Here is an 18710-nt window from a genome sequence, read left to right on the forward strand (position 1 = left end):
TCCAAACAACTGGATAATGGACAATGGAGCAACCCACCATCTCACCACTGATCTCAACAACTTATCGCTCCATCAGCCTTACACATGAGGTGAAGCGGTCACAATTGCCGATGGCTCAGCGCTTCCCATCTCGCATACTGGTTACTCTTATCTTAAAACTCCATCTCATTCCTTTGCCTTAAAAGATGTCTTATATGTCCCGAACTTACAGAAAAATCTTATCTATGTTTACCGCTTGTGTAATACTAATAATGTGTCCGTTGAATTCTTTCCTGCACACTTTCAGGTGAAGGATCTCAGCACGGGAGACCGATTGCTCCAAGGCAAAACTAGAGATGAGTTGTACGAGTGGCCGGTTACGAAACAGAACGTCATTTCCCTCTTTGCCTCACCATCACCAAAAACGTCCTATTCTTCTTGGCACTTTCGCCTTGGTCATCCTTCTTTAGCTATTTTGCAATCTCTTGTTTCTAAGTTTTCATTACCATTGTCTTCTTCAGAAAAACAAAACCCTTGTTCTCACTCATTGTTTCCTTAATAAAAGTCATAAACTTCCTTTTTACACAAACACTATTACCTTAACTCACCCTCTCCAATACATCTATACTGACGTTTGGTCATCACCTACACCTCAGCCGATCAATACAAATACTACCTAGTGTTGGTTGATCATTTCACTAGGTACACCTGATGCTATCTGTTGAAGCTGAAATCACAAGTCAAAGAGACATTCATCGCTTTTAAGGTACTGGTGGAAATACATTTTGCCCACAAAATCAGAAACTTATACTCTGATAATGGTGGCGAGTTTGTGGCGCTACGTTCCTATCTCTCTGAGCATGGGATCTCACACTTCACTTCTCCTCCACATACGCCAGAACACAATGGGATTGCGGAAAGAAAACACTGTCACATCGTCGAAACAAGTCTAACTCTGCTTCATCAGTCGCCACTTCCGCTTGAGTACTGGCCGTATGCGTTCGCAGCTGCAGTATATCTCATAAACCGTCTTCCATCTCAAGTTACTGGTGATGTCTTGCCATATGAAAAGCTTTTTGCACAATCACCAAACTACTTGAAGTTAAGGGTCTTTGGGTGCTTGTGTTTCCCTTGGCTTCACCCGTATACAAAGCATAAACTGGAGGATCGATCGTTACCATGTATCTTTCTGGGTTATTCACTCACACAGAGTGCATACTTGTGTCTCCATCGTCCTACTGGCCACTGTACACCTCTCGTCATGTTTGGTTTGTTGAGACTAAGTTTCCGCATGCTTCTCCTCTTCCTTCCCCTGCGCCTAGCCAAGACACATCTCCACCAATCTATTCTCCACCCACATCTGTTCCTCTCACACCGGCCACACTCGTACAACCCTCTTCAATGCCTCCCCCGAGCGGAGCTCTCAACCTGCAACAGTTGTCGCCATCGTCTTCTAATTCTGTTTCGGCATAACAGAATGATGAGGCTATAACAACGCAGGATTCACCGGACACATCATCAAGTAGTTCTCAGCCGTCCACAGCAGGTAACTCTCGAACCTCTCCTCCTATAACTATTGAGAATTCAAACCCACCGAACATCTCATATCCCTCTCCGAACCATCAAACCTAGAGATAAACCCAGTTCCTCAAAACCAGTCTCCCTCTAATGTCCACCCGATGCAAACTCGAGCCAAAAATAAAATCTCTAAACCCAGTAACAAACTCTCTTTCTTAGCCGCTACCTCTTCCCTTAAACCAGTGATACCCACAACAGTAGCTCAAGCTATGCGAGATGAACATTAGCGTCGTTCAATGAGTGATGAGTATAATGCTCAAATCGCGAACCATACCTTTGAGCTAGTTCCTCAAGAACGAAATCAACATGTCATTGATACACGGTGGATTCATACTGTCAAATTTTTGCCTAATGGTTCTGTGGGCAGGTATAAGTCGAGATGGGTGGCGCAAGGATACACACAGGAGTATGGAATTGATTATGCTGAAACTTTCAGTCTGGTTGTCAAGTCTATCACCATACGACTGGTTCTTCATCTCGCGGTTACACAATCATGGCAAATAAATCAGTTGGATGTCAACAATGACTTCCTTTAAGGAACTCTCTCGATGAAGTATACGTCAGTCAACCTCCTAACTCAAGACGTTTCTCTCTCAGATGGGCTGCACCAACTCCACTGTTGACACCTCTGTTTTCATATACATCGACGGCAAACATATCCTCTACGTTCTGATATACGTCGATGATATTATCGTCACTGGAAGCAGTCCTCATCTGGTCTCAGCGTGCATTCACGCTCTCTGTACTCGCTTCTCCTTGAAGTAACCAGTTGACTTGAATTATTTTTTGAGGATTGAGGTCACTCGGACAGTCGGTGGTCTTCATCTGATGCAAAGTCGTTATATCCTTGATCTTCTTGCTAAAATGAATACGCAGGAGGCGACTCAAGTGTCTACTCCGCTTCCTACGACTCCCAAACTTACGCTTAACTCCGGCACGGTGTTGGACAGTCCACGCGAGTTCCGAATGGTCGTCGGCAGCCTCCAATACTTGTCATTCACGAGGCCTGACATTGCGTATGCCATCAATCGTCTCTCCCAGTTCATGCATCGACCAACGGATGAACACTGGAAAGCTGCAAAGCGCATCCTCCGCTATCTCTCCGGTACGTTATCCCATGGCATCTACATCCGACAACACTCTCCTTACACGCTTCATGCGTACTCGGATGCGGATTGGGCTGGAGACACAGACCACTTCGTCTCCACCAACGCCTACATTGTCTACATGGGATCTACTCTTATCGCGTGGTCTTCGCGCAAGCAGTCAAGTGTGTCTCGATCTTCTAATGAAGCTGAGTACCGCTCTGTCGCAAACACTGCAGCTGGGCTACGATGGATCTGTTCCCTCCTCTCTGAGTTACGTGTTACGCTCACCAACACTCCTACCATCTACTGCGACAACGTGGACGCAACATATCTCAGCGCAAACCCGGTGTTCCACTCCAAGATGAAGCATCTTGCTCTAGACTTCCATTTCGTCTGTGATAATGTACAGTCTGGAGCACTCCGTGTCACACATGTCTCAACCAAGGATCAGCTCGCTGATGCTCTTACCAAACCTTTATCGAGACCACGATTTCATGAACTTTTATCCAAGATTAGAGTGCTTAAACTCCCTCCATCTTGAGAGGGTGTGTAGAATATATATATATATGTATTAAGGCTATATTAGTCATTATGTAATACCTAGATTAGCATTGTAAATCACTATATATAGTGTTCTCGTATCATCTAATAATAATCAAGCCTTCTATCCTATACTATGTAGCATGATATTTATACAAATTCATATGCTCTTGCGATTATTTATTCACAAAATGATATGTTGATAAATGTATTAGTTGTTTTCGCCGATTAACTTTCTGTACGAAAAGTTGGTCACATGATGATGCTGTAGATTGTCTCTATCTTAGGGGTGCTCTTGACTACGGCGAATATAAGCTAACCCAAGACGTGCTGCTGAGCAAGAGCAAGTAGCGACATATATAGGCTCAAATTCAATATCAGATGCAAAATGGCTTTTGCCGATTGAGTGGCCCGAAATTTTGTGAGGTGGGGTGGGCCTTAGATCCCTGAGATAAGGTCGTAAACTTTGTCTAAGTATTGAGTATCGAACCGTCCAACATCCCTCCATCATATGAGAAAATCTTGGGTCCGTTGTCATATTTTCATAGATTAGTTGTATGTATTTCATTTTTATGTGTGGAATAAAAGTTAAGATAAGGTTAGAAGGAATATGAATTTCTTATAAAATATAAAATGACAAAAGGACCTATCAAATCAGTAAAATATATATACAATTTAGAAAAAATGTTGAGTGACTTGGTAGACAACGTAGGCAACACGAAACTAAAGAACCAGTTTATTTTCTCAAACCTTTATTAAAAAAATCTATTATTCCACAAGATAAGAATTATGTATTTGACGCCGTAATTAAATTTTAACTTTATAAATACAAGATTTCAACAGGTAATGCAATCCTATAAATCCTACAGATTCGTTTCTGTCGTCATAGAATCATTAATATTTATGATATTCCGGAATTAGCATGTATATTATGATTAATATGCATCTGGTAAACTTACCATTTTACAGTAACTATAAATCTTTACGGTTTCGATAAGAAACAAGATTCGCGTAAAGAAATGTTACAAGTTATAAAGGAGACTCCTTTTGGGGATACATAAGTAACGTAACGTATCAAATATTTATTTCGCAGTATTTCTCTAACCTTTTTATTAACATTATGTGACGCCACCGGGGGTTGGTGATTCTTTTGTCTCCTTTAAAGTTTATGTATATAAAACATTAATGATCGTGCATCAGTGAATCAATGATAGTACTAAATTTAGAAGAGCAAAAAATAAAATAAAAAGAAGGCGAGCAACGAGGAACACAACATCACTATCAAACATTTCCAGCTCAGTTTCTTCTCTCTATCTTAAATAGCAGACTTCTGAATCATTCTTGATTCTCTTCAGATTCTTTGTACTCTTATACTATAGTTGCTATACCTGACGTCATACGACATGGCCGAAGAGGAACCGAAGAAGGTGACGGAGACCGTTAACAACGTATCAGAACCATCTCCATCACTACCAGATCCAGCGGAGAAAGCTGTTGCTGCGGCAGTTGTTGCTCAACCTCCGCCGGCATCGGTGGAGGAGAAGCTAGAGGACTCCAAGGCTCTAGTTCCCATCGTCGCAAGTAATTTTCTCAATAAAATTTATTAATAAGTTTGCTGAAGAAAAGAAAATAACGTCTGCCAAAATATATTTTCTAATTATATATTGATCATAACGTCGCAAGTAATTTTCTCAATAAAATTTATTAATAAGTTTGCTGAAGAAAAGAAAATAGCGTCTGCCAAAATATATTTTCTAATTATATATTGATCATAACCTATTTTTCAAGATTATCGCAAGGCTAAGAACTAATTACCAAATTTAAGCAAATAAATTACTAACACAAAAGAGTAATATTCAAACTATTTTGTTCGTGGCAGAAGAAGTAGAAGAGGAGAAAAAGGAAGGGTCAATTAATCGAGGTAATTAACGAAATAGATTCATGCTTGTTTTTTATTTGGTCAACAAGATTGGCTGAACATTACTAATATAACCTAATGTATACCATCGAGATGGATTAAAACTGAAATGTTTTTGGAATTTACTAAATAATTTGTTAAGGAAATAAATATTTTACTAAGGAGTTTGGTGGGTTTGCTCCCGTTTAATTAATTTGGTTGAGTATCAAATCAGTGCGTTGGTAATAAAGGTTGTATGTGGATGCGTGTGTCTCTTATTTTCCTACATACTCATACTCTCATTAATGATTGCTTACAATACGTGGGAGTGAAGATGCTGTCCTGGCTAGAGTTGAGACAGAGAAAAGGATGTCACTTATCAAAGCTTGGGAAGAGGCTGAGAAATGCAAAGTGGAGAACAAGTAACTTTTTGTTATCTTAATTTCTAATTTTACATTTCAGTCAAAAAGATTTTACGAATTTTACATTTATCTTTAAATTCTATAACCGGTCTCTCAAACAACCAAATCAGTCGTTAGATTCTTGCAATTAAACCAAAATATTATCAGTAAGGTCTTTAGAATCTAGTTGTAAGATAAATACATTGTTTGATACAGAGCTGAGAAGAAACTTTCTTCAATTGAGTCATGGGAGAACAACAAAAAAGCAGCTGTAGAAGCTGAACTCAAGAAAATAGAGGTAAATATTACTTTCAGAATATTGTACAGTTGTAGTTTGACATTTTCAAACGTTTATGATTGTGCATGAAACTTGAATTGAGAATAGGAACAATTGGAGAAGAAGAAGGCAGAGTATGTAGAGTTGATGAAGAACAAAATAGCTCAAATTCACAAACAGGCAGAAGAGAAGAGAGCTATGATCGAAGCTAGACGTGGAGAAGAGGTTCTCAAGGCCGAGGAATTAGCTGCCAAATACCGTGCCTCTGGAACTGCTCCAAAAAAGCTATTTGGATTCATGTGATTTTATCATATCGATGGGAAACATGTTTCTGATGTTGCTGAAATGTTTTATTTACATTTGTTTTCTATTTTGGAAAAGAAACCAACAAGCATTTCATTCATACGTTTCTATGTAGTTTGCTTGATGTGTGGGTCTAATTTGCAACATAGAAATATATGACATAATATATATACAGAAACATCTTATATTGTGGTACGTGCAAATGATATATTATGTTTTACCCGTGTAGATCCTTTAACTATTTCTATTCAAAGGGCTGGAGATAATAGATGGGAGCCAAGGCCTACAACACTGGTTTTCTACTAGCCCAGTTACTTGAGTATAGAAAAATTTAATTTGAAGAACAGAGTTAAAAATATTTAGAAGAAAGAAGCATTGTAAAATGTAACAAATTTTTTTTGGATTGAATAAAATTTAACATTCATTAAAAAAAAAATCATCTAACTGGCTGACCATTTCATTGTAAAAGAAAAAACTAGCTGACCATTTATAAAGATACACTAAGAGAATTATTTTAGTTGCTCAAAAGAAAAAAGAATTATTTTAATTGTGAAAATAATATAAAATTATTTTATAGTAATGATTTTACGATATTATAAAAATTTATGTCTACGGCACTACCATAAGCTATTTTATGAAGATTTATGTTCTACCGGTTTTCTTTATACCATGATAAAGATATTTTGTAAATACTTTACCCGCTGATTTCAAAATTTTCTTACATGATATTACCCCTGTTCGTTTTATCAACGCGGCGGCATGCGACTGCGGCTCTAAATTTTCTTCTTTCATAGGGTAATTGTTGGCCGCTGCCGCCACTAGCGGCGTCAGGTATTATATAATGAATCATTTTTGAAAGAAGATTCGAAATCTAAAGTTTCCGATACTGGACTTAAAATTTCGAAAGTTTAAGAAACTGAATTAATTCAATTTAACCATGCTCTAGTCACTAGCCCAAGTACATGGGCTTAAGGCTATAAAATACATATTCACGGCCCATGAGACAGAAGGCCCAAACCTAAAGAAAAAGAGATCTTAGGAACTAGGGTTTTGTCCGGAGAGCTTCATTACTTTCATTTCATCAGTCGCTGCCTCGCCTCTCGCATCTCTTTTACAGCCCTTGCTTCAGCGGAGAGCAGCAGCAACCAGTAGCCATGGCTGAACAGGTTCGATCTCCTCGTTCTCAATTCTCATTTCTACACTCTAAATACAGTTATATCTCATCTTCCTCTTCTTGTATCTATTGCAGACTGAGAAGGCTTTTCTTAAGCAACCCAAGGTTTTCCTAAGCTCGAAGAAATCTGGGAAAGGAAAGAGACCTGGCAAAGGTGGAAACCGTTTCTGGAAGAACATTGGCTTGAGTTTCAAGACTCCTCGTGACGCCATTGACGGTTTGTTCTTTTTTTTTTTTTAACTCCTAATAGTTCATTGTAGTGTAACTATGTTTTGTAATGTCACGGTCAGTTAGATTCAGACATGTTTTTGTAATGTGGAACAGGAACTTACATTGATAGGAAATGTCCATTCACTGGAACCGTTTCTATAAGGGGACGTATCTTAGCTGGTACTTGCCACTCTGCCAAGATGCAGCGAACCATCATTGTTCGCAGGAACTATCTCCACTTCGTCAAGAAGTATCAAAGGTACTTTACTACGAGTGTGAAAACCTCTGTTCTTGATAGAGAGCCTATAAGGATTTTAATATCTCCTTACATTTTGATCAGGTATGAGAAGAGACACTCCAACATCCCTGCCCACGTCTCACCCTGCTTCCGTGTCAAAGAAGGTGATCATGTCATCATTGGCCAGTGCAGGCCGTTGTCAAAGACGGTGAGGTTCAATGTGCTGAAGGTGATCCCGGCAGGCGCATCTGCCTTTGCAAAGAAGGCATTCACTGGAATGTAAGAGCTTTGAAGTTATGGAGATTTAACTTTGCTTGTTTTGATGTTGGAATGTTTTGTTTGGTGATCTCCTTTTGTTGTAGTCCCATAGACTTAATAGACCTACTTTGGTTATTTGAAATTTACTACATTCATCTGTTTTATCTTTGGTATCTCTAGAAATCATCTACTTTTGTCTACTTGGGTGATACTATAGTAAAATATGGTTAGTTTACTTAAGGTATATATATATGTATTCTTAGTGTAGAAAAATAAGGCGATAAAAAATAAAAATAAAAATGAGGCCACAAATGCATTAGGATTATTAAACAACTTTATGTATGCAGTTAGCCTTGTGCAATAAATCAACCAGGTTGTTTATGCTAGTGTTACCCAGAGCCGTGCTTACAGTATTAGTAAAAAGGCATTGGCCTCAGGCCTCACATAATTTATCAAAATTTGGGGCCCCAAATCTCCAAAATTTCTCTTGGTTTTATAGTTCAAACATTAATTTATTTATGTTTCTTATCTGATTTCAAAACGAAATATCAACAAGAAAATATGCTTTTCTTTCCTTCATTTTATATGTTTAATTTTGTCTATTCAAGTTTAAAGACCACAGCTATCCTTTTTTATCAAATTTGTTTCCACACAACCTTCTTACACTCACATTTTATAATTATTTTGTCACATTTAGTGGTGTGAACATTGGTTAACATGATGTAGTTTCATTTTTATAAGATATATGAAAATATATATTTTTTAGTATTTTTATTAAATGAGTATTGTTTTTTTTTTTTTAATTTGTTAAAGTAGTTGGAAATATATATATATATGATTCTGCACAAAAACTCACAAATCAAAATTCTTTAAACACTATCATTTTTATTTTAGACATTTTATTATTTTATATCATTTAAAATAATATCTACTATTATAAAAATATATAATTATATATATAAATATAGTTAAATTAAAATTTGCCTTAGGCCCCTAAAAAGGCAGGCACTGCACTGGTGTTACCACTTCAATTCAAAACTATAGGACATGGTGTTCATTGTTCAAAAATGTTGGAAGATTAAAGAAGTTAATTTTGCTAAGCATTAACACAAGCATGATTTTTGTTTTGTTTTGGTTTATTCCAAATACTAGAAAACTAAGTTCGAATGGAATAGTATTAGGATAGCATACCTGTGTAGGATACCCTCCACTTGGTTTAAGACATCCCATGTGTGCGTGTACGTGTGTGATGATAAAGTATTACAGATTATCTCCAAAGCTCATATTACTAGAGTTTATCATATAAACAAGTTATAGAGCATGACCGATTATTTCCACAGCTCATATTCTAGACTTAATCATATAAACAAGTTGTTTCAAAACAACACTCGAATCTCTTATACCAAGTTTAGCATAAACTTTGTAATTGCTAGTTCGACTGTTTCAGAAAAATCATATATGTTTTCCGTTTTGGCATTGCTTATTTCAGTATCCACATCTGTTGTTTGTTCCATTGTCACGGTTCATAGTTTAATAGCAAATAACAGTCTCGTGATTATAGATTCTAGATAGATAGATCATAGATTCCACCTATCGAAAATGTATCACGGGTCAAAATTCGTAAGGCGCATTGATATACTATATGGTAGACGAAGGCAGTATAAATTTATTATATATCTGCCAACTTTGCAAGTAGCAGCTCTTTTGGTTTTGACGACTCACTGGTATGTACGATTGTACTCCCAATCAAACATTAAAAAAAATATTTCTTTAACATGACTACACGAGTCTATCGTATAAAGAATATGAAAACGTATGCCTCAAACACTCAAATTTTCTGGTTATAAACAACAAAAAAGACTAGATATTACATTTAAAACATAGAAGAAAGTAAAAATCCTTTATAATTAAAAACAAGACAGGTCGAACGCTCTCGCAACTGCAGCAAAAATCAATCTCATGAAGAAGCATCATAAATTCATGAGAAAAAAGATAGTAATGATAAATTAAAAAAGAATAATAATACTATGGCTTTCTTTTGCCCACGTAAACCTGCAAAACTCCATCAGATCCCCCAGCCACTAGCGTACACTGGTCCACACCGGATTGCCTCCAGCAAACGCTACTCACGAACCGCTTATCCGAAGCAGAAGTCAAACCAACCGGTTCAAACCCGTCTACCCAAACCGGCTTCCTCCACCTCCTATCGTACACGAACACCCTGTTGTTCTCCGATCCGCAACCAAACAGCGCGCCGTTTCTCCACACAGACAACCCCACGAAGTTCCGGTTATTCACATGCCCCTCGTAAGTGCGAATCACGCGCCCGTCCTCCACGCTCCACAGCTTCAGACATCCGTCCGTACCCGCCGTCACCACCGTACCACCGTCGAGAAACCTCACGTACGACACCGTTTTGGTATGACCTTGTAAAGTCAACGCCGGGTCAACGAGTTTCCTCATATCGTACACGTAACCTCTCCGATCAGCGCATCCGACAGCCACCGCGTGACCACCGGTGGGATCAAACTCGACGCAGCAAACGGCACTCCGGCAAAGTCCCGCCGGCCGGACAACGCCGACAGATTCCTCCGGCGGACACCTCGGATCCCACACCTGCATAGTTCCGTCGTCTGATCCCGACGCTCCCACGGCGGCGGCGCCACCGTGACGAGTGTAATCCACGCTCCAGACGCGGCGGCCTCCGTGCTCGTCCCGCTCGAAAACCGGCGTCCTCTTCTCGAGATCGTACTCCGTCACAACGCCGTCGTAATCACCCGACCCGATGACCCGACCGCACGACCCGGGTTTCCACCGGAGACTACTAAGCTTCGCCGGAGTGCATATGTAATATTCACAGGCGTTGGTTTGATCGACGAAGTTAACTCCTCCTCCTGCTCCTCCGCAGACTCCGGCGGTGGTCCGTAAGAGAGAAGTGAGCCCGTAAAAACGAATCTTTCTAGAGATTCCGGCGGTAGCGAGGATGTTATCAGTCGGATCAAACTCTATAGCTCCGACAACGTCGGAGGCAGAAGAGGAGGAAGAAGAGACGACGGTGGAGAGAGAAAGATCCCATTCGTGTCTTGCTTCTTCTTCTTCCTGCTTTTGCGTACGATGAGTGTTCATATGAAAACAGAGAATGACTGTTGTTTCTGGGGATTCGGACCAATCGAAAACCAATCCCATTCAACTAACAAATTTTAAAACATTTTAATATTGCTTTTTTCCACCGGTAAAAATGGCTGTATTTACCAATCCACTTATGATTTTATGGCTATCCATTCGTATACTATATGTCAGAGAAGGTCCCATTTAATGCCACTTCAGGTAAAAAATGTGAAAACTCGTTGTCGTGGCTACTTATTTAGCCAAACATGCAAATTGATAGGTGCATTAGTAGCAGTGGCGGAGCCAGAATGTTTTCTTACAGGGGTCGGCCGTAAACCTATATACTGTATATATATATATATATATAATTATTTATAAATGGCTAAAATAATATTATAAAAATTATTTTTCTATAGCTTAAAATATTTTTATTATGATTTAATTTTTTAAATCTTTAAATATTTTTTAACCAAAAAAATGAGGGAATCATTTAAAAACTAGTCACCAACATAATTTTGTAATACTATTTTCATAATTTTATTTCTACAAAATTTTCAGAGTTATTTAATAAAATTTTAAATTAAAACTCTCCAAAATCTTTAAAAAATAGATAATTTAAAAAAGCTTGTGAATACATTAGTAGCTTTCATGTTTTATTAAATTCTAAATAAAATCCAAAGCAAAATATACAAAATTAAATTAATGTAAAAGAAAATAACTTGAACATACATGATGTTTTATATTTTCTACCTCACAAAAAGCAGAGATGAAACAGTAGGCTAAGGAAGAGTTTTTGCCGTTTTTGCCTATTTCAAAATCTGATTTTAATGTTTTGCTAAAAATAAATAATAATTATATAACATTTTAAAATTGTAATTATTACTTGCCTAATTAAATTAAGCTTTTCTTTTCATTGTTTTCATTTTTGTGGGGTCAAACTATAAAATTTGGTAAGGTCATTATATTTTTTCTTGAAAAAAAAACTTGTATTTTATAAATAAGGTGGGGTCAGCTGACCCCCCTCCAACCTCTACGGCTCCGCCCCTGATTAGTAGGCCAAGGCTGAAGGGACGTTAATTCATCATACGTTAAGAGTTTAAACTCTAAAGATTGCGTAATGTTTCACTTTTGTCACGGACTTAGTATATTAAAATATTAACCAATAGCAAACTCTAAGACCATATGCTATCGACTTACTATGTTCTTACGAGTCGGTAAAGAAGATTAATCGGGAAAAAAAACTTGAAAAGAGCAAAGGAGATGAAATATATTATGGGGGGAAGAAAATGAAAATTCTTGTGGACAGAAAGGTGAGGAGTTGTTCATACGTGTGTTAAGTACCACCTTTGGTCATTGTCCTCCCTTTTATGTCTCGTCATTGCTTCTCAGCCTCACGTCTTCAAAACACTTGAGCTACATTCCTGGACCTACTCTACTTGAAGAACTGGATTCGATCTCTTTAATTTAATGCCTACCCCTAATTAATGCTTCTTCAAAACCCATTGATTTGAATAGCTACGTACAAAAAAAAAAAAAATCAAATAGCTACCTCCTACAATATAAAACACCAACTAAAGTGAGAAGACAATCTGAATAGCCCATTAAGAAGTTGTGTATTAAATGAAAAAGTTGTACACTGCATTATTCAGTTTTTCTGAATAAGAAATCAGCATATTAATTTAGTTTCAATTTTGTTTTTTTTCTTGGATTTTTAGAAAACTTAAATCAAAGTATTTTGATTTTTTTTAAACTGAAATTTGAAGTATTTGGTTTTTGATAGTTCACAAAGATTTATGAAGTTAAAATGACATGACTATAAACAATACATTTTGTCAATTTAGTTCATTCCTCTATTCTCTAATTTGAGATTCGTAACAATGTAGTTTTTATTTCAACAAACTTATGATACAACTTGCTACTCTAAAAAAATAGGCTTATGTTTAATGAATAATGAAAAAGAAAACCCTCGTTCTCCATTTTTTGTTCTTGTTTTCTTGACTTACTCCTTGTCAGGGCCATGAGGTAAGAATGAGAGATGTTGAGACTTGAGCACCTCGAGACTTTTCAATTTACCTTTATTGTTATGACTTATGAGCGCATCTCGGTTCTTGGTAGTGCACTGAAACTCTTGCAGTTCACGAAGATTGATTGAAACACAAAATCCAGATGCGGGATGCTTGATACTGTTAGTGATTCTTGGTTTTGCAGAATTGTATGCCATTGGATAAAAATGCATACAATGGGAATTGCATACAATTCTGCAAAAACCTAGAATCACTAACGATGTCATTGACAAAACCCGCAGAAAAGTATATAAAGCCCGTCTTTTTTATCCGTTTCAAGCTGTTATGACTTATGAAGAATGAGATATAGCTAGTGACAAGAAAATTTAATTTTACCTTACTGCCGTGTAAATAATCATGTCATCATTGAAAAATAAGTTGAAACATAAGAAAATCACCCATCTTAGCAAAGGAAACATAAAGACCTTATATTCCATGTATACGTGCATGGCTTCTATGACGAGGGAAACATAAGGAAGATCAAGGTACGTATACACAAATGGCGCATGTTGCATCTTGATGAAACTGGACGAGCTGTGGTGGCTATTGTACGTTTACCTTTAGTTTATAGACATGAGGAATCTCACTGGTCTTGGTTTCCATACCTTCTTTGTTTTGATTATGTTACCAAATAGGAATCAAGTCAAATATGTAAACGATTTTTTACCTTACCAACAATACCTCATTTTTGTGATGTTATCTTCAAAATTCATTATTTAAAATGACTGATTCATTTGTTAAAAAAAAAATAGACTGATTCATTATACAAATAAAGAGCTTACCAAAATTCTTCAACTATAAGCCAAAAGAATGAATTGACAAATAACTCATATGGAACAATATAAAATTTATAAACGTTAAATATATCACCTAAGAACATAGGATTCAATTTCCCCTGACTTAATATTTTGATATTAACTTTTGTTCTCAGTTGGTGGTGAAGATAGTTTCGGAACCCAATCTTTCTAACTTATTTGGATGACATAAAAATTTTGAAGAGAAGTTTCATCAGCATAGAGCTCACTCATATACCACAAACGCAGAATTTAAGACGGACAGTTTTGCACGCAGTGCAAGAAAACAACCGTCGTCCATCGGAGTTATCAGTTTGGTTTGCAGAGTCTATATAGTCTGTGTATGTTGCTGACAAAAAAAGTTATGAAATTAAATATAAAGTTTTAGAAAAAAATTATAAAAAATAAAAAGATGATGAATTTGTTTCTCTCTTATTGAAGGCTCGTGTATTTCATATAGTTTCAATTCTATATGTTTTCATTTTATTGAACACGTTCCATTATCGAACCAATGCTTTTTATGAAATCAAAACAGTTGAAAAAACAAAATTACTTGTGAAAACGCTTTATTCGTGAGTTATTTAAACATTCGAATTAGATGCATACACACGGTGTATTTTCTCGTATATTATTATTGTCATTGTTTCTAACTTTTCTTTTTGTCCTTGTCTCTAATCTTGGGGAATTGGTGGCACAACACTACTATACTGCTAAAAATTTGCAGGAAGAGAAGAAGCTTCATTGGAATATTATATAGGCTATAGCCTATAGCCCAAGAGGAAACTGAGCATAACAGATTCTTTTCAACCTTCGAATTTCATATTCTACAATTGCTCATGTAGACACAATCCCATAATCACAGAATAACCTCTTTATTGAGTATATATATTTGTATAAAAATAAGTAAAGGGAAATACTTCACGTACCAACCATAACAAAACAATATATAAGGGATGTGCGTGTGGTTTTAGTTTCTTATTCATGTTCCTTAAGTCTTTTGGCTAGAGAAGAAAATATGGATAGTTTACGATTTTTAAAACTTCGATTAGTGACTAAACGAAATAAATAAATAAAATAATGAATAAATCTTTATTTGAAGAATTAAACAAATAAAAGATAAAAAATATTAAAATTTTATTCATCATAATTAAAAAATCTTCTTAAATATTTTTCAAACATAAGAAAATTAGAAAAGTGTAATAGAATTCATATATATTAATAATTTGACAAAAAATCATCCTAACTAGTGTAAAATATAACAAAAACAAGAAATTCATTATAATATTTTTTTAATAAAGTCTGGTAATTAAGCCTAAAACTGTAGGAAATTCCTTGATATTTATTTCGCAAATCCTCAATTGTTTCCTTAATTGTTATCTAGACTCCTCTTTTCTTCTATTTAAGATCAACCCCAATATGATATATAGGGTTTTCTTTTCGCTTACTTACAAGTTACCTTCGCATTCCAGTCATCGTCTGCTTCTCCCTTCTCTTGGCTCCTCGCTTCCTAAAATCTCAAGATAGATTATCCTTTTCATCTCCAAGAAACTAAACTAGAGGTAAATTGAATCTGATCTTCCCTCAAACGCTGTTGTATCTTGAGTGAGTCTATAAAGATTATCTGTGTGTTTACAGTGTGATTAGAAAAGATGAGTACACGAAGACGCCCAGCAGCGCCGAGATCATCGTCAAGTGGTATGACGGAAAACGAGAAGAAGATCCTAGGCTTTATACGTAGCAAGCAAGGCATGGGTGCAACTAAATACGAGATTACAGCAGGGACAAGCATCCAACAAGCCCTCGTAACAAAAGCCACCACTTCTCTCAAGAAGAGCAAACTCATCAAAGAGGTTTCAAACAAAGGGGGCAAACACTTTCTTGCAGTGGAGTTCGAGCCTTGTAAGGAGCTACAAGGTGGGGATTGGTACGTCGATGGAGCTCTTGACGTTTCCATGATCGAAGATCTCAAGGAGATTTGTGTCAATATACTGGAGAGGCTTAAGCAAAAGGTTGTTACACTTGAGGTTATATGTTCGTGTTTTCAAAAGGCTAGTAGAGATGAGTACAAGTTGAGTAGAGATCAGACTAAGGTGATACTCGATAACTTGGTTTTGGATAATGTTATCATGGAGGTGAAGAGCAATGGGTCGAGTGAGCATTCCGCTTTGAGAATCGGTGAAGTTTGGTATAAACTGATCGGTAAAAAATCAGGTGGTGGTGAAGCTAGAGATGGAGCTTTTGCTTCTATACCTTGTGGGGCTTGTCCACATATAGGGCTTTGTACACCTGATGGGGCCATCTCTCCAACAACATGTGTTTATTATCAGAAGTGGTTAGACTTTTAGCTTCTTTTTTTTCGATTTTAAGTTTGAATTTGGACATAAGATGTAATAATACTTCAAGGTGTTTTGACAGAACTAAAACAAGAAAACATGAATGGAGGATTATGATCTTCTCAGCAAGCTTTCTCAGTGTATATGTGTTTTAGTTACCTTGTATTAATGTTGTACTTTCACTGCAAAACATGTAATAATCAGGATCAACATTATTCATTGTAGCATGTGCAACAAAGCCAACCTAGTTTAGAAGAAAGAATGATAAATGGATGCCTCCATTCAACAACCTTGTTAGCGTTTAGGAATGTTTATCTTGGATACCGTATCTATTGATTATGATTAATGACAATTTAGGAAGGACTAGTGTTTAGGAATATGATGACCATGTATGCCTGTCAGCATCTTGGCATTACCCCATCTCTTTTATGTCATCAAATATGGTAAACTTCGTTTTGTAGATGTTGAGAGTCATTCTAGATAGATGTTTATATAGATAACCAGGAGCACCAAGTACAATATGTTAATAGTGTCATCCATCAGAGGATATGCCTTCGTTAAACACTTTTTAAGTAGCCCCCCACCCAAAAAAGAAACAAATGGGTCGGCTATGCTTCGTGTAATTAACATTATTGGACCAGAATAGTAACACGAGGCCGGACCAAATGTAACAGATATTGTTACGAGTTATAGTGTAGCTTTAGAACCTTCAAATTTATAGGTAGAGCAAAAAGTAAGGTCCTACCGGGAGTCGAACCCAGGTCGCTGGATTCAAAGTCCAGAGTGCTAACCACTACACCATAGAACCGGATGGTCTTTCCTTCAACAAATACAAATTTAGTAATGTTAAACAAAGCTTTTGTGCAAAAAAGAAACATGCATATTCTTCAGTTTCCAGCTTTGTAAATAATATGTAGCCATTGTAGTAGGCTAATTATCTAGGAGAATATGGGAGACTGACTGTTGAAAAAGAGGGTATTTTCCCTCTCTCTATATATCTGTTAAATAAGGATCTCTATGAATTAGAATATGTCATTATTTATTTTAGTAGTAATTAAGAGTGTCTAGCAGACCGAACCTAACCAACTAATCATGCGGGGCATGTTCATTGGTGACAGATAGATCTGGTTGCTCGTAATAGAAATTATATACCTATGTTGTATAGCACACATGTTTAATATTGTGAGATTGATTCAAACCCAGATCGTTTATCTCACTATAATTCGCCTACCACTAGACAGACCATTCATGTATGGTTATATGTCATTGTTAACACCAAAAGATTGTCTCTTTCATCAAAAGAGGATGCATAACTTACATCACTGAATAAATACAATGTCAAGTCGGTTTTTGATAAAAGAGGGCTGCATAACGTGCTTGAACCACCAAGGAAACAATTTTTCTTTCTGTAAATATATGTTCAATATAAGTATGTCTAAACATATATATAAGTTTGTGCATGGCCTAGTATATTCCATTGGTTTGTTACTTCTTACTTACAATCAAAACCGATATTATTAAAATATATATTTTTTCTTATATAAATCTGAGCAGATAATCTTAATGATATAATTTATTTAACTAAAAAACCAAAATGTTTAAATATTTGAAAAAGAGGGAAAATGTTGGTGCACCAAAGAAAACTGGCCAACTGTACTAAAGCCAAATGAGGGAGCCTTACTCAAACGTTTTGCCTAACAGTGGATGGAGATAAGAGCATCTTTATCCCATATACTCTAATGGGTCTCTTAATTTATTTTTAATAGTATTTTAGGAGTTAATTTTGGTAAGAGACATGTTTAAGAACTTTGTGATTTTTTCCCATCCATTGCAAGTTTCTTATTTAGGGTTTCTTAAAAAAATATTTTTTTTTATTAAATTAATTTTTTATTACATAAATGATAACATTTTAAACATAGATTTTAAAATTAAAACATGAAAATAAAGATTAGTAAAATAAACAAGAATTATTTGAAATAAGCATATGAGCTCAGTTGTTGTCTTCATCACGTCCAAATTTATGCCATATATGTTGAACCAAATCATCTTTCAGTTGTTGATGCATTTGTCTGTCACGAATTCTTATCCGAACACCCATCTGGTTTGCGATATTTGTAGGGATATCTGTAGAATACGTGAGATCAACATGTGAACTTCCGTTGTCTTCTCCTTGTTGGAATTCTGAAACATCATATTGAGTGTATCCATCTCGTTCGTTTTCTACTATCATATTATGGAGTATGATACATGCTCTCATAATCTTGCCAATTTTGACTTTATCCCAAAACAGCGTTGGATTTTTAACAATGGCAAAGCGAGCTTGCAGGACTCCAAAAGCACGCTCGACATCTTTTCGGACAGCTTCTTGACGTTGAGCAAATAAAACTGCTTGCGGCCCTTGTGGTAGAGGAATAGATTGGATAAAAGTTGCCTATTTTGGATAAATACCATCGGTGAGATAGTAAGCCA

At 36.4% G+C, this 18710-nt stretch overlaps 4 protein-coding genes and 1 non-coding gene across 6 annotated transcripts; 3 read left to right on the forward strand and 2 right to left on the reverse strand.

Moving 5' to 3' along the window:
• Window positions 1-4362: 4362 nt before the first annotated feature.
• LOC106403075 (remorin 1.4-like) lies at window positions 4363-6291 on the forward strand. Of its 2 annotated transcripts, none has more exons than XM_013843926.3 (5): window positions 4363-4766; window positions 5068-5106; window positions 5417-5504; window positions 5700-5781; window positions 5869-6291. In XM_013843926.3, the coding sequence occupies exons 1-5, from the start codon at window positions 4589-4591 to the stop codon at window positions 6061-6063; spliced, it is 582 nt and encodes a 193-aa protein (XP_013699380.1). In that variant the 5' UTR covers window positions 4363-4588; the 3' UTR covers window positions 6064-6291. The 2 variants fall into 2 exon arrangements, with proteins under 2 accessions (XP_013699380.1, XP_013699378.1); XM_013843924.3 differs by having other exon boundaries at window positions 4369-4766; window positions 5065-5106.
• A 766-nt stretch (window positions 6292-7057) lies between these two features.
• LOC106402758 (40S ribosomal protein S11-3-like) lies at window positions 7058-8109 on the forward strand. The gene is made up of 4 exons (XM_013843543.3): window positions 7058-7229; window positions 7313-7454; window positions 7562-7706; window positions 7788-8109. The coding sequence occupies exons 1-4, from the start codon at window positions 7218-7220 to the stop codon at window positions 7966-7968; spliced, it is 480 nt and encodes a 159-aa protein (XP_013698997.1). The 5' UTR covers window positions 7058-7217; the 3' UTR covers window positions 7969-8109.
• Window positions 8110-9759: 1650 nt separating this feature from the next.
• LOC106428408 (WD repeat-containing protein RUP2-like) lies at window positions 9760-11144 on the reverse strand. Its single transcript, XM_013869166.3, has one exon. The coding sequence runs from the start codon at window positions 11127-11129 to the stop codon at window positions 9969-9971; it is 1161 nt and encodes a 386-aa protein (XP_013724620.2). The 5' UTR covers window positions 11130-11144; the 3' UTR covers window positions 9760-9968.
• A 4294-nt stretch (window positions 11145-15438) lies between these two features.
• LOC106365492 (DNA-directed RNA polymerase III subunit rpc6) lies at window positions 15439-17005 on the forward strand. Its single transcript, XM_013804908.2, has one exon. The coding sequence runs from the start codon at window positions 15558-15560 to the stop codon at window positions 16251-16253; it is 696 nt and encodes a 231-aa protein (XP_013660362.2). The 5' UTR covers window positions 15439-15557; the 3' UTR covers window positions 16254-17005.
• TRNAQ-UUG lies at window positions 16978-17049 on the reverse strand. The gene has a single exon. It is a non-coding gene; the product is annotated as a tRNA-Gln (tRNA).
• Between the last annotated feature and the right edge of the window lie 1661 nt (window positions 17050-18710).

This window comes from Brassica napus, chromosome C9, assembly GCF_020379485.1.
Source record: "Brassica napus cultivar Da-Ae chromosome C9, Da-Ae, whole genome shotgun sequence".
NCBI classification, from domain to species: domain Eukaryota; kingdom Viridiplantae; phylum Streptophyta; class Magnoliopsida; order Brassicales; family Brassicaceae; genus Brassica; species Brassica napus.

Coding starts and splice junctions, on each gene's coding strand:
- LOC106403075 (XM_013843924.3), top strand. CDS start 4,589: ATGGCCGAAGAGGAACCGAAGAAGGTGACGGAGACCGTTAACAACGTA. Junction 4,767..5,064: donor TCTAGTTCCCATCGTCGCAA/GTAATTTTCTCA, acceptor TGTTCGTGGCAG/AAGAAGTAGAAGAGGAGAAA. Junction 5,505..5,699: donor AAATGCAAAGTGGAGAACAA/GTAACTTTTTGT, acceptor TGTTTGATACAG/AGCTGAGAAGAAACTTTCTT.
- LOC106402758 (XM_013843543.3), top strand. Junction 7,455..7,561: donor TCCTCGTGACGCCATTGACG/GTTTGTTCTTTT, acceptor AATGTGGAACAG/GAACTTACATTGATAGGAAA. Junction 7,707..7,787: donor TTCGTCAAGAAGTATCAAAG/GTACTTTACTAC, acceptor CATTTTGATCAG/GTATGAGAAGAGACACTCCA.
- LOC106428408 (XM_013869166.3), bottom strand. CDS start 11,129: ATGGGATTGGTTTTCGATTGGTCCGAATCCCCAGAAACAACAGTCATT.
- LOC106365492 (XM_013804908.2), top strand. CDS start 15,558: ATGAGTACACGAAGACGCCCAGCAGCGCCGAGATCATCGTCAAGTGGT.